The sequence below is a fragment of the Oncorhynchus gorbuscha genome, linkage group LG18 (genome assembly GCF_021184085.1).
Source record: "Oncorhynchus gorbuscha isolate QuinsamMale2020 ecotype Even-year linkage group LG18, OgorEven_v1.0, whole genome shotgun sequence".
NCBI classification, from domain to species: domain Eukaryota; kingdom Metazoa; phylum Chordata; class Actinopteri; order Salmoniformes; family Salmonidae; genus Oncorhynchus; species Oncorhynchus gorbuscha.
The window spans coordinates 42,032,281-42,047,451 of NC_060190.1; the positions used below are offsets into that span (position 1 = coordinate 42,032,281).

At 40.6% G+C, this 15,171-nt stretch overlaps 1 protein-coding gene and 1 pseudogene across 3 annotated transcripts; one reads left to right on the forward strand and one right to left on the reverse strand.

Moving 5' to 3' along the window:
* Nucleotides 1-620: 620 nt before the first annotated feature.
* Nucleotides 621-7,224, forward strand: LOC124002971 (coenzyme Q-binding protein COQ10 homolog B, mitochondrial-like). 2 transcript variants are annotated; one of them, XM_046310842.1, is made up of 5 exons: nt 621-708; nt 3,022-3,168; nt 3,723-3,915; nt 4,051-4,152; nt 5,911-7,224. In XM_046310842.1, exons 2-5 carry the CDS (start codon nt 3,047-3,049, stop codon nt 6,076-6,078), a joined length of 585 nt encoding a protein of 194 aa, XP_046166798.1. In that variant the 5' UTR covers nt 621-708; nt 3,022-3,046; the 3' UTR covers nt 6,079-7,224. The 2 variants fall into 2 exon arrangements, with proteins under 2 accessions (XP_046166798.1, XP_046166797.1); XM_046310841.1 differs by lacking the exon at nt 621-708 and adding an exon at nt 740-1,549.
* Nucleotides 7,225-7,665: 441 nt separating this feature from the next.
* Nucleotides 7,666-14,334, reverse strand: LOC124004157 (annotated as a pseudogene). Its single transcript, XR_006833314.1, has 8 exons — nt 14,324-14,334; nt 14,062-14,225; nt 13,304-13,495; nt 12,981-13,126; nt 12,708-12,894; nt 12,359-12,457; nt 11,914-12,135; nt 7,666-10,056 (listed from the first exon to the last, which is right to left on the reverse strand). The product of XR_006833314.1 is annotated as a citrate synthase, mitochondrial-like (transcript).
* Nucleotides 14,335-15,171: the final 837 nt, after the last annotated feature.

The window sequence follows — 15,171 nt, forward strand, 5'->3', positions numbered from 1 at the left end:
ATATAAATACAAAATGCAAGCAGAAAGAAAAACATAGTCATAAAAAACGAACACAATCAGTAATAAGGTCCTCAATCAGCTTCCTGTATTGCCCTATTTTGCCCTATTGCCCTATTTTGAAGGTTGTTCCACAAATAAAGTGCAATGAAACTAAAAGCTGTAGATTTTTTTGTAGATTTAGCCATCCCCAAGACCGGTGTGGTAACTTGAATGTCTACAGTTTAGTAATGATGTAAAAGTGCTTTATATATGAAAACATAGCAATGTATCAACCTAAGTGACATCAAGGATGGCCAAAAAACTTTCTGGTAGAGAATGCAGTGATTGAGTCCTAAAATTGTCATCTGTAATAAAGCACATAAACATATAAGATCTCCTAAACCTGTGTTTACTACTAACCTTATTTTCGGGGATTATCCAAAAACTCTACAAAAAGTCATTAACTTTCCTCATAGGCTTTCTCCAACGAACAATTGCTGGTTCTTACAAAAAAGACCCCATTGCTATTTATCTCTATTACCAACTGGAGGAAAGTTCAATAATATTTTTCCCAGTCATGTAGTCCCACCTTCACACCTGGTTATGAACGCAGAATAACGTTACGTTACTATCAGCAAAGAGGAAAAGCCGAAGCGAGAGGATCAACTCCGCGCCCAAAATATGTCAGCGCGAGAATACATTGATAAGCAGACCAAGTGGGGATTTTTGGTATGGAGGTCTATGAGTCTCGAACTTGGTTAACAAAAAAATGTAATTGCGAATTTACGACGTGAAGCTTATTTGATCGAACATACGTTTCGTAATGTTTAGGTTTTTACGAAGGTACCGATATAAAAGTGGACGCGCATGGCATTCCGACAATGTTATATAAGAGTTGTGTTTCTTGTTCACGCGCGTATGTTCCCACCTTCCTTCCGCCTTTGCGGACATGTAATTTCCATTGTTAGAGGGGTCAATCGACTATCTTTTCAATATAATAGATCCTACTTGCCACCAGTTAACCTGTCCGTATAAAGTAATAATAAAGGAAGAAGATGGCAGACGAAACGTTATATAGCTAGCTTGCTAAACAGTTATGGCGGTTTATTCGATTGAGGCTAGAAAGCGATAAATGACATTTCGGAAATGTTAGTTAGGTAGCTAACGTTAACTTGTGGCTACCTGGCTAGTTACCGTTAGCTAGCTAGGTAGCTGACATTGTCCTGTTACAAACTACTTATTTAACTAGTTAGACATTTTACATTCTGAATTAACGTTACTAATTATACGTAAATGTGTATAGCATCAGCCAGTTAGCGTTCTAGTAGCGACCATCTCATAGCTTGGCTGTGTAGCGTGAGCTAGCTAGGTTAGGTAATTTACTAGGTTAGATTGTTGTTGCCAGTCACTGTTTTATAAAATAACAAATGGCTGGGATGGCGACTGTGACCACCCTTCGATTGCCTATAGGCATACGGACATTCAATGAGTTGCGAGATGTCTCTGCATTTGGCAAAAAACGGTTGAATACAGTGTTGGGGCCAAGAATACGGATTAAACAGCCAATCAGGTAAGCGAGTGGGGTAGGGGTGATGATGGTGCGGTTAAAAAGTACACACCAAGAAACTAAAATTAATAGTCTGGGCTTTAGTTGATTAATTCACTGAACACAACAGGCGCTTATTAGACAGGCTTATATTTCCTTAATGCGTACAGCTTTTATTAATTTGCATAGTTAAACGTTTAATTCCAGCATTCACTTCCAGCAATTGAATACATTTATTCATTTCCTGCACAGTGTTATCATGTACACACGGTGCCACGTTTGTCTATTTTTAAAAAAGAAGCTCTTAACAATAATTATTATCCTTTGTGCATTTTGGGCAGTTCTTACTTTCGCCACTAGAAGACGATCGTAGCTTTTCTAGGGGTCTGTAGTCACGAAGTAGTTTGTTTTTGTGCTTGCCAGTTAGCTAGCAGTTCTCAGCTGTTAGTAGCCTATTTTTTTTAAAGGATTTAACCTTTATTTAACTAGGCATGTCGGTTAAGAAGAAAGTCTTATTTACAAATACGGCCCCTTGTTCAAGAGGAATTGATGGGAAATGATGAATTGATGGGAAATTATGTAAAATATATCACTAGCCACTTTAAACAATGCTACCTAATATAATGTTTACATACCCTACATTATTCATCTCATATGTATACATATATACTGTACTCTATATCATCTACTGCATCTTTATATGTATCATCTTTATATGTATCACCAGCCGCTTTGTTTACATACTCATCTCATATGTATATACTGTACTCGATACCATCTACTGTATCTTGCCTATGCTGCTCTGTACCATCACTCATTCATATATCTTTATGTACATATTCTTTATTCCCCTACACTTGTGTGTATAAGACAGTAGTTTTGGAATTGTTAGTTAGATTACTTGTTGGTTATTACTGCATTGTCAGAACTAGAAGCACAAGCATTTCGCTACACTCGCATTAACATCTGCTAACCATGTGTATGTGACAAATAACATTTGATTGGATTTGATTTAGAATGACAGATTTTGACCTTGCCTGCTCGGGGATTCGATACACCAACCTTTCGGTTACCGGCCCAAAGCTCTAACCACTAGGCTACCTTCCGCCCCAATATGGCTAGAAGTTTTTTTACTGGTGATATTAATAGATGCTTGCCATCATTCTTTCGAGTCATTACTGAATTATTCAATGTAGAAAATCAAACATGAAACAATTCATGGTTACCTTGTTAACTATTCATTTAGACACGGCATTTATTTAAAACCAGTGTTTATTTGCAGAAATGTGTTAAGTTGACCGGCTATTAAAAGGGACATGAGGCTATTTGAGACAAGCGTTTAATTAATGTTTTACGGTAATTTGGGTGTCCGTTGGGTTTCAACTGGTAACATTGTATAACAAGGGTTTTATGGATGGGGTTTATTAGAATGCAATGAAGCCGTGTTTTAAAGTGGTGTTTTGCAAGTCTGTGACTGATCATTCTTGGACCAACAGATATGTGACATCTTGTGGCATCCTTATGACCAGAAACCCCAGGTTTCTTATCCATTTGGACAGGAGGACAACTATCATTCCCCCCAGCAGAACCTTCCTTAGTCTGGCCAACAAGAAGAAACAGTATTCAGAACGAAGAATCATTGGGTAATGTAGACATTGCATCTGTGCTTCTGCTTCAGTGGACATGGCTAAATGCTTATTCATTTAAAGGTCCATTGCAACCATTTTCGTGATGTCACCAGGCAGGCCAAAACTGCATCGCACCAAAACAAACTGAAATTTCAGGTTGTCTTTTCAAACAGCTCTTAGACTAAAATGGTATTATTCTAATTTTCAGTTTTATTTCAACCTCAATGTGGAAATGTAACACACAGGAAATCACGTTTCTGACTGCACTAGGCCTTTAATCAAAGCATCCCCTTGTGCTCTAGTTCTATGAAATGTACTGTATCCCATAACAATATTGAGAAAACCCATGGCAAGGGCCACATACTTACCGTTTTCTATCTGTGAACTTTGATAAGAGCCTACTACTGTCCCTGAACAACAGATTAATGTAAATGACAAATATACTAACATCAAATCAAGCACATTGCATCATTATTCAGTGTGAAGACTAGCTGTATCGTCATATCAGCAAAGTATGGTCTCGTGTAAATATGCTAAGAATACTATTTCCCCCTTTTCTTTCTCTGTAGTTACTCGATGCAGGAGATGTATGATGTGGTGGCCAACGTGGACGATTATAAGCACTTTGTTCCGTGGTGTAAGAAATCTCAGTTCATCATGCAGAGAGCCAGTCATGCTAAAGCCAAACTAGAAGTGGGTTTCCCCCCTATAGTCGAGAGATACACCTCCATGATCACCAATGTGCGCCCTCATCTAGTCAAGGTTCGTAAGCTCAATCAACTCCATGATCTTATAAGTCTATTGTTTTGCAATGCTTTAAAGTTATTCTTTAAAATGTATTCACCAATAATAACATGCACTGCATCTCATTTTACTGGCACATCCCCTTTCCTGTAGGCTGTATGCACAGATGGTAAACTGTTCAACCACTTGGAGACAATATGGCGTTTCAGCCCTGGAATACCTGGTTATCCCAGAACCTGTACTGTTGATTTCTCTGTAAGTGTTTCCTTGTCGCACTATGCAATACTATTGCTATGCAGCTAGGGCTGTTGCGGTGACCGTATTACCGTCACACCGGCGGTCCTGAGCCATGAAGGCAGTCAAATTCCACATGACTGTTTAGTCACGGTAATTAGGCTTCTTCAAGATCTGATGTTTCTGCTGGTCATTAGTAGTCTACCAAACTTGCTTACTGCCTGGTACTCAGCTCTCTATTGTCCCTTTAATCACTCTGACATCCATGCAAATGCGTTCAAAAATCTAATCAATCACTTCATGAGATCCCATGAGCTCATGTTGCTCAACATTTCAATAGGCTATGCAATTGCGGGAGAAAACAGAGTGAAGGCCGCTATAATAAAAAGGGGATCCCATCAGCTTTCTATAGGCTAGGCCTACTATATTTATTTCTCAACTTTCCTAATATTAAGCAGATTGCTTATATTTACAACAGGAGTACAGCATACCTGGCTGGCATGCAAATAAACCACGGGGAAAAGCATCCTCCATTTGCTATTTAAGTGCATAGGTGACATGTATTTTTCCACTTGCTTCTGTTTTGATACAGGTGCATGATAATGGTCCATTCTAAATCAAAACAAAAATGTCACACATTATTTAGTATATGTAAAGACAAGATTGAATCAAGAATAGTCTGATGGGAGACAATATTAGCCTATTACTTGTGAATGATGCTCAGCATAAGAAAGTATGCCTTTTTTTGCGACTTTTTCTAATCCTAGTCGCACACCTCATGTAGCCTAGCCCATAGGCCTATATGTTTTAGAAAGGGAAAGGGGGATACCTAGCCAGTTGTACAACTGAATGCATTCAACTGAAACGTGTCTTCCGCATTTAACCCAACCCTCTGGATCAGAGAGGTGCGGGGGGCTGCCATAATCTATATCTACGTGTTCGGTGCCCAGGGAACAGTGGGTTAACTGCCTTGCTCAGGGGCAGAACGACAGATTTTTGTCAGCTTGGGATTCGATCAAGCAACCTTTCGGTTACTGGCCCAACACTCTAACAACTAGGCTACCGGAAGGTTTGAATCAGAACGAAGGTGGCCAAATAACTTAAAATTAAGCACATTAATCCGCTTTACAAGGGTTGTGGAGCCTAACTGGCATATAAAAGCAGCGCGTGAGTTTCAAATTTGGGGTAGATAATTTTCACCATAAAAATGCACCTTTTATAATAAAAGCATTACATGCATTATTGTATTTGCGGTCACTTTTGATAATGGTGTTTTCCTGCTAATGGAACATTCACGCTTATCCTATTACCATGTGTACAGGGCAACTCAGAGTATGCTATTATTTTCTTCTGAAATAAACTACATTTTCTTCATATCATGCTTCTTTAGACCTGTCTAAAATAAATCATGGATTTATTGTGAAGGTGTAGGCTATATTACATGGATTTATTAGACTTTTTAAAATGTAGATGTTTCAAATGTCTACATCAGTGGCTTGTAGGCTATGTGGAATCCAGGAGATGCTAAATGTGTTAATTAACATTCAATTACTGTGAGGCCGACAGTTATTTGCTTTGACAATCACCGGCTGACTAAATTTCGTGACCGCCACAGCCCTATATGCAACAAACTATTTAATACTTTGAATATTATAGTGGTATGAACTTCTGATTAAACAGACATTATAATTGCAGGTTTAATGACCTAATCATCTATTGGGGAAACATGATTATGAACAGAACCTCAACAATTTTCCGCCTATGCTTATTGTCTTGCAGATATCTTTTGAGTTTCGCTCTTTGCTACACTCGCAGTTAGCGACGGTCTTCTTTGATGAGGTCGTGAAGCAAATGGTTGTTGCCTTCGAGGGCCGAGCTTGCATCAAGTACGGCCCAGAGACTAAAATACCCAGAGAACTCATGTTCCATGAGGTGAACCAAACGTGAGCCTCCATGTGCTTGTACATATATGGGAAATTCACACGTTTTTCCCACTTTCAACCCATTACATTTTGTGGACGACCATTAGATAGATGACTGTTGTTGGACACGGTTGAAGTGGGGAATGGATCTCCAGCTTGACTGCTTGAACAACACAGCCACCACTTGCATTTGAGAAGAGCATCATTTCAGACTGGGACCATCCTCTGTATGCACTGGATTCTTAGGCCATTCTCCTATTTATTGCCAATTTGCTGCAGAGCCTGATATTTACTGAAGCAAATTCCATATTTTGTCAAGTGTAATGAATTGTCAGGCTTTCAAGATTATTTTTACCAATCCAGTAAATACTTCAGCTAGTTAACTGGGGACTCATAAGAGAACTGAACATAATATATTTTGGGTGGTCAGAATTACCATGTCACACCCATTTGATTTTCATAAGATGTTTTAACTGGTTTGAATCATGTCCACACATTAAATCTATGTAGAAATATAAATACAACAATTTAACAGAGTGTGTGTATATAAATTCACTATGCCCTAATCTATAGATTTCACGACTGGGATTACAGATATGCATTTGTTGGTCAGATAGCTTTAAAAAATTGGCCTCACAATAGGGCTCAGGATCTCGTCACACTATCTCTGTGCATTCAAATTTCCATCAATAAACTGCAATTGTGTTCCTTGTCCGTAGCTTTTGCCTGCCCATATCATAACCACACCGCCATTGAAAGGGAGATTTATATCGCTTTCCTATAACATTCCCCTGATTTGTCTTAATGTTTATTTTGGGGTAAAGACATTTTACATTTTAACGTCATATTAATCTCCAGCACCACCCCAACAAATGTGAAAACAGCATGTTTATGTTTTGGAAAAGTTTACAATGACATCCCGTGTGCATTGTGATTTTAACCAATTATGAGTAGGCATTGCCTACTAATTGGAAACACTTAGAGGAAGACATCTTTTACCTCAAAGCATAAACACTCCCATTTTCACATAGGTTGGAGTGGTGCTGGAGATGTTGAAAAGGGGTGATTCTGTTGGTGGGAATCAGGGCTCTTAAGGTCCTGCCAGCCATTACCACCCCGTTTTTGTATGTATTTTAGACTTTAAAACAAAAGCCAATAAACTAAAGTACAACTCTTTTGTCGCATTTATCAATATCAGGACATTTCAGGTTGTCACAGGAGTGCTTGGCAAATTAGGAGAAAGCGTATCGATTGTCAGCCAATTGATCCTTTGAAGCCACAGTTCAAATCAGTTGCAACACATAGCAATTTTGTATTTTCTGACCAAAGCACTCTGATGTTGTTTATTTGGAATCCAGTCTCCGTACCATGTGACGTCTTGACCAGGCCAAAGGGAAGCAGGAACCTGAGTGCTGTGGAGACCTGTCTGGAACACTATTAATAACTGCGATGTCCTCAAAACTCCTGCCAACACATACGTATCATACACAGCCGGCACAGAATAACATGACTGTTCTGTGGTAATGTAAATGCATTCAGTTAATGAATGTGCAACAACCACATCTCCATAAACAGACCGCAATAAAAAAAAAAGAATTAGAGAGAAAAGTAATTAACATTTACCTTTTATTTAAAATTGTTTTCCACTTTCTCTCCCACATCCAGCTCTGCTAGATAATACAGTTCAGATTTCTCCACTTCACAATGATCTCACATAAGATATATGTATCTTTATACCAGAATAACAAAATGTTTGGTTAGAACAGGATCAAATACAGGGACAGGAGAAACTAAAATAAGTCTAAAATACATATGTACTATTTGGGAAATACACGACAGGGGTAGACAGTGTGAGGGGGGGCTGTTTGAAAACAAATTAAATGAATAGCCAGGGGGTACTGTCGGTGTTGTGCCCAATTAGAGTGTAGTGGATATGGGCTGCATTGAAACAGACCATTACAAACAAGCCCTCTCCCCACCCACTAGACCTGAGAGCAACCTTAAAACTAAACCAAGCAAATCTGTACCTTAATAACAATCCAGTTGAACACAATTTCTTAGTTTTTTTCATTTAACCTTTAACTAGGCAAGTCATTTGAACAAATTCTTATTTAATGATTAGTTGGTATGGTGTTTCAGATGTGTACTTGTGTCATGAGCAAGATGAGACATTACAGTTGGACATAGTAAAACCAGCAGACTTTCTAAAACAAACATTTACAAAACATTCTAATAGTACATCGATTGAGACACGCGTACTATTTAGTCAATGCTTGCCAGCTCTCGAATTACATTCGTTTTTGATTAGAAGGAAATGTTCCATTGATATTTTTATGTTGCCCTCGGGTCTTGAAGAAAAACTCTACAAGAAAGATTACCCCTAAGTGTGATATAACACAATATAATAAAACATTTTTTTTATGTCAACCCTTTCATCTCAGGTAGATTTAAAATAAAAATGGAAAACAGTGCTGTCTTCTTAACCTGATCACTTTTCAAAACAACCTCCCTTCCCAATAGAACAGAGCTATTTGTGAAGCACTGTACAAAGCAACCTGCATAGTATTCCGTTTACCAGAAGTGCAATGGGTTTGGCGAACACTGGCACAAAATGGTGTAATAAGTGAACTTGGCCTTGATTTATAGTGGTGTGACATCAATCATTGATGAAAGGGGCAGCAGTATACTTTTACGAACCTACAGACCCTGGTCATTTGCAGACTGTACATATTCTTCTGTGGTTATATTAAAGAAGGACCTTGCCTGCCATGGATTGTTGTCTTTTGTTTCGTTATTTTGGAAAATTCCGTCTGACAATGCAAGTGCCCCAGATTCTCCAACTGAAAAATTGACATGATATTTTGAGTTCTTTACAAAACCAGGTCAGCTTAAATATATAAGACTCAACTAGCATGGCTCAGTCTCACAAAATAAAAAAAATATTACCATAAACCATAAGTACACTACATGATTTTGGCCCGATTTACCTGTCCCAGACAAGTTTGAGATCGGAGACAAAATTCCCAAGTCGTTGCTTAGTCAGGGCGCACGGCCGTTACTGACGCTCGTATAATGTGAGCGGGCCAGAGACGCAATCTGAGGGCTACCGATCCTGTCTGAGTCATCCTGATATTTTCAAACGTTTGATTTTATCAGCACAAACTCTGCTATGCTCCTGTAGTGTGAGATCTGCAACGAAACATTTTGAGTGATCAAAACTGTGATCAGCAACAGCCAACAGCTCACCAGAGAAGCCAGTGAGATGATGGCGTTGTATGAATGTGTGTACTGACTCTCGAACAGGAGTGATGACTACTAGCCTACGTTTGTACTTCCCTTTAACCAAAGCTAGTGTCAAATCAGTACAGCTCTGAAGTTCACAATGTTATTTAATTCAAAATGTATTGGTTAAATATTTCAACTCTATGGCAAGCGTGAATGTCTAACAAAATGTTTTGAGGCTCTTTGGCCCACAGCTCGTTCTAGCTGCACAATCACATCACATTCTTTTTGAGAGACAGCATGGTATCGAGAATCCTTACGACCAAATGAAGAATCTTGTAGTGTGTGACATCATTTAGTGTCGTGAGTATCACTACGTTGGCAAGACAGAAAACTACAGGAAAGACAGTGGTATTAATGTGAGAGGCTCAGCGATATTTGAAAGTCGTGTGGTGTACGCCCAACATTAGTGTCACTGACATGAACCGACTAAATCCAGCAAAGGCCCTTCTTTTTATAAGTGTACTGCATCTTATGCATCCCCCTACCCTCTACCTCCCCCTTTTGTTCTTCTTTGCCTTCCTCCCCTCTTCCTTTGATACTTCATCTTTACCCGGAATTGTTGGCTCCCACCAGGGTCATGAGTCTGTTTGTGCTCATGGACTTGGGGCGCTCCAGGGGAAGCCCAGGGCTCGGCTCCAAATCAGCTGGGCCAGCACCCCCAGTGCTCGGGACACGCCGAACAGCACCGTGTAGTAGTTCATCTCTGTCATGCGTAGTACTGTTAGGACAGGAGAGAGATGAGATGGAGTTAATTTCACAGCACAGAGGAAGGCTTAATTATAGTACACCCAATTGTATGTGATATCTACAAGGGCTTTGCGGGAAGGTAAGGGACAGCTAAAGTAAAGTAGGAGAGAGGCTAGATGCTTTATATATATATATATATACAGTGGGGCAAAAAAGTATTTAGTCAGCCACCAATTGTGCAAGTGAGAAGAAAAAAAATCCAGAAAATCACATTGTAGGATTTTTAATGAATTCATTTGCAAATTATGGTGGAAAATAAGTATTTGGTCACTTACAAACAAGCCAGATTTCTGGCTCTCACAGACCTGTAACTTCTTCTTTAAGAGGCTCCTCTGTCCTCCACTCGTTACCTGTATTAAATGGCACCTGTTTGAACTTGTTATCAGTATAAAAGACACCTGTCCACAACCTCAAACAGTCACACTCCATACTCCACTATGGCCAAGACCAGAGAGCTGTCAAAGGACACCAGAAACAAAATTGTAGACCTGCACCAGGCTGGGAAGACTGAATCTGCAATAGGTAAGCAGCTTGGTTTGAAGAAATCAACTGTGGGAGCAATTATTAGGAAATGGAAGACATACAAGACCACTGATAATCTCCCTCGATCTGGGGCTCCACGCAAAATCTCACCCCGTGGGGTCAAAATGATCACAAGAACGGTGAGCAAAAATCCCAGAACCACACAGGGGGACCTAGTGAATGACCTGCAGAAAGCTGGGACCAAAGTAACAAAGCCTACCATCAGTAACACACTACGCCGCCAGGGACTCAAATTCTGCAGTGCCAGACGTGTCCCCCTGCTTAAGCTAGTACATGTCCAGGCCCATATGAAGTTTGCTAGAGAGCATTTGGATGATCCAGAAGAAGATTGGGAGAATGTCATATGGTCAGATGAAACCAAAATATAACTTTTTGGTAAAAACTCAACTCGTCGTGTTTGGAGGACAAAGAATGCTGAGTTGCATCCAAAGAACATCATACCTACTGTGAAGCATGGGGGTGGAAACATCATGCTTTGGGGCTGTTTTTCTGCAAAGGGACCAGGACGACTGATCCGTGTAAAGGAAAGAATGAATGGGGCCATGTATCGTGAGATTTTGAGTGAAAACCTCCTTCCATCAGCAAGGGCATTGAAGATGAAACGTGGCTGGGTCTTTCAGCATGACAATGATCCCAAACACACCGCCCGGGCAACGAAGGAGTGGCTTCGTAAGAAGCATTTCAAGGTCCTGGAGTGGCCTAGACAGTCTCCAGATCTCAACCCCATAGAAAATCTTTGGAGGGAGTTGAAAGTCAGTGTTGCCCAGAAACAGCCCCAAAACATCACTGCTCTAGAGGAGATCTGCATGGAGGAATGTGCCAAAATACCAGCAACAGTGTGTGAAAACCTTGTCAATTGTTTTCTGTATGTCTTCACCTCTGTCATTGCCAACAAAGGGTATATAACAAAGTAGAGATAAATAAGTATTTCGTCAATAACAAAAGTTTTCCACCATCATTTGCAAATAAATTCTTATTTTTTTTCAATCTAATTTTGTCTGTCATAGTTGAAGTGTACCTATGATGAAAATTACAGGCCTCTCATATTTTTAAGTAGGAGAACTTGCACAATTGGTGGCTGACTAAATACTTTTTTGCCCCACTGTATATATTTTTTATGGCTTTGACAGTTCACTAGGCTGGAACAAACTCAGAAAATAAGCTGAAATTTGACATTGTAGGTTTTTTTTCACCCCTTCAAGAGAGGGTGGAGGCCTTTCTTGTAACCGTCACCCTGTGTCCCACCCAATCAGTTGGAAGTGTACTCCAATAGGTTTGTCCTAACCTCCTAAAAAACCTGCAGAAGCACTCCACTGTGGGCGTCCACGTTGGGCCAGGGGTTCTTGGCCTTGCCCTGCTCCAGCAGCACATTGGGCACGATCTTGTAGAGTGTGTGCACCAGCTTGAACATGGGGTCGTCGGGCAAGTGCTTGAAGGCAAACTCCTGCTGGCAGGTGTACCTGGGGTCTGTCTTCCTCAGGACAGCGTGGCCATAGCCTGGAACCACCTGCGAACACCAAACAGAAGGCCAAAAAGGTAGGTTGAATCTCTTTCTAAGGTTACATATCATTCCCCTTGCAGCTTATTCTTCAAATGTAAATGTGTCTTTTTTTGTGCACCTGTTCACTTCACTTTTACATAGAGATGGAAAAGTATCCCTTGGGTTTCCTGTCGTTGACTCATCCCCCTCATTGACCAACTTGGCCCGCCCTCCTGACCAGTCCACTCACCCTTCCAGACTTGAGGGTGTTCCAGATGTAGTCTCTCATGGCCTCGTCAGACACTTCTCCTCCCATCTCCTTCTGCAGTGCTGTCAGCCACACCAGCACCTCGTACAAGGGGAGCAGGTCAGAGACCAGGCAGGGGCTCACTCCAACCTAGTCAAATCACTGCTCTCATTCGCCATTACCACGACTGCTGTTATAGTTTCATATTTTTCCCATCTCGCCATTATGTTAACAATCACAATAACAGAAAATGTGCCATTTCTAAGCAATTAGGATTAGCATTGCTTTAAATCACAGTATTATCAGCAGTAGTAGGTTGGATGTTAACTTGGACATTAGCACCCGTACACACCTGGTTAGCCAATCCATGAAGGGGTCCAGCCAGACCGTTCATAGCTGCCCTGAAGGAGAGGTAGGGGTCAGACAGGGCACTGCCCACCAAGTGGCTGGTGTGGGCACTCACGTTACCATCATCATGGTCACTGTAGCAAAGGAGAAAGGGAAGTGTGTGTGAATGAATGAGTAATGCAACCACATAACTGCACTGATGCAATGACGGAGCAGGAGCTGAATATGCACACCCAAACGTTAACAAGGTGCAGACTAATGGACGATAAACTACAACATTATGAATGAAGTAGCATTCTCTATAAAACTGACCTGTGAATGGTGAGGTACGATGCTGCTTCCCTCGTGGTAAAGGTTGCGGTAAATATTGGCCTCCATGCAAGGCAGCTTAGCGATAAGATCCATGGAGTCTTCATAGACAAACTGAGAGAAGAAACCATTTTCTATTCGGACAAAATCACTCTTTCAATAGATCGCATTACAACTGGGACGCGTTCAGTTGATTTAAACTTTTACTTAATTTCATCCTACTGAGCAACATGATTTCCCACAATGGCATGTGCCATTCAACATTCTTCAATGTATGTTTCCTGAGCTCACCTCCCACCAGTACTTGGCTTTGTTGACTCCCTCAGAGTAGGCCTGGGCGAAGCTGCTCTCGCTGTTCAGAGCTGTGATGGCGGCGCTGAACTGAGACATGGGGTGGAGGTTGGTGGGGAAGTTATCCAGCATGGTGACCACATGGGAGGGAAGAGCTGCACGCTTGGCCCACTCCTTGGACAGCCAGTTCACCTGGGGACAAATACAATACACAGAATCAGCAATAGGGTAATTGGTCAAACTATTCACACCAAACATAATGGTTTAAGGCCTTACAATCACAAAAAGGGCCACTGAATATAGTTTTCTATGCAAATTATCATCTGATGTCATTAAACAAAAATAGAAGCAAACCTGCTCCCACAGATCAACAGGATAAAAAGCTATCATCTGGTCCCCAATTTGACTTGGTGGGAGATCTGTCCACGTGCCCTTGGGCCGGGCGCTTGACCCTGGTTGCTCCTGTGGGTCGCTCTGGATGGGAGTCTGCTAGGTGACTGAATGTAATGTAAATGTTGAGCGTCTTTACTGCAGGTAGATTGTATGTTTTAATATTCAATAATTTCAAAAAGTTATCGTCTGTTGTAAAGCTTTATGTTGTGGTTTATGGGTCAACCCTTTTCATTGAATATGTACATCATGTTATCTGTGTTCTGTACCATTATTGTTGTATCATAAATTAAGATGCTACCTAGACCTACTGCTAAGCTGCTGTGCCATACTCTCTCTCCATAATGTGTTACCAAGCTAACACTCACCTGTTCCTCTGTGGGCACCTGGCCTGTCACCAGCAGCTAGAACAGACCTTCGGGCAGGGGCTCAGCACGTCCTGGAGCCTTGGGCAACAGTTGCTGGCACTCCGGGAATGCTGTAGCCACAGAAACAAATTTCGTTTTTTTTTTTTTTAAGAGACTCATAAAAGCTATTTAGTAGTAAAAGTTGCCATAACTAGGTATCTACATAATTCTACCACAAGTCTTAATGAAATACCTTTGATCCCACTCCCCATATTGATATTACATAGGCTCCATGTCACATGAGTGTTATGAGTTAAGCCAATCTCCATAAGTGATGCTGAACTGGCTGACAAATTACACCCTTCTTATTCTCAGCTAATATAAGCTGATGAATATGGTGGGACTTGAAAAACAAAGCTCTCCAAAGAAAACAATTTAGAATCTCAATTCACTATTTAAGTAGGTAGTTGTCTAGCTTCAAGCATCAGACACAGGAAGGTTTTGATTTAGTTCCATTTCATTCAGTACTATCCACAACATTTGCATACTGCCATCTCTCTCAGGGGAGTGCTGAGCAAGCATGGAAATCAATCGGTTTCAAAGCTATTCTCTTCAGCACAGCCTCAGATATGGGACTTCTCTTTAGAAAATAAGAGGGCATGCCGCTCTTTTTTTCATTGTCTAGACTGTTTAAACAATCTCATCTATTATCTAGCAAAAATTAAGCCATCTAAGATACATTTAAAGTTGTGGTCCCATGTTTCATAACCTGAAATAAAAGATCCATGAAATTTTCCATACGCACAAAATATTTATTTCTCACAAATTGTGCACAATTTATTTATATCCCTGTTAGCGAGCATTTCTCCAATGCCATGAACCACCTGACAGGTGTGGCATATCAAGAAGCTGATTAAACAGTATGATAATTACACAGGTGCACCTTGTGCAATGAGCTTCTGTGTCCCACAATACAATGCCACACATGTCTCAAGTTGAGTGAGTGTGCAATTGGTATTCTGACAGCAGGAATGTCCACCAGAGCTGTTGCCAGATAATTTAAATGTTAATTTCTCTACAATAAACCGCCACTAATGTTTTAGAGAATTTGGCAGTACATCCATCCTGCCT

What these genes read in the sequence shown, in the direction of transcription:
- LOC124002971 (XM_046310841.1), top strand. Translation starts at nt 1,407, where the DNA reads ATGGCTGGGATGGCGACTGTGACCACCCTTCGATTGCCTATAGGCATA. An exon ending in TCAGAACGAAGAATCATTGG is followed by an intron (nt 3,169 to 3,722) that starts GTAATGTAGACA and finishes CTTTCTCTGTAG; the next exon opens with TTACTCGATGCAGGAGATGT. An exon ending in TGCGCCCTCATCTAGTCAAG is followed by an intron (nt 3,916 to 4,050) that starts GTTCGTAAGCTC and finishes CCTTTCCTGTAG; the next exon opens with GCTGTATGCACAGATGGTAA.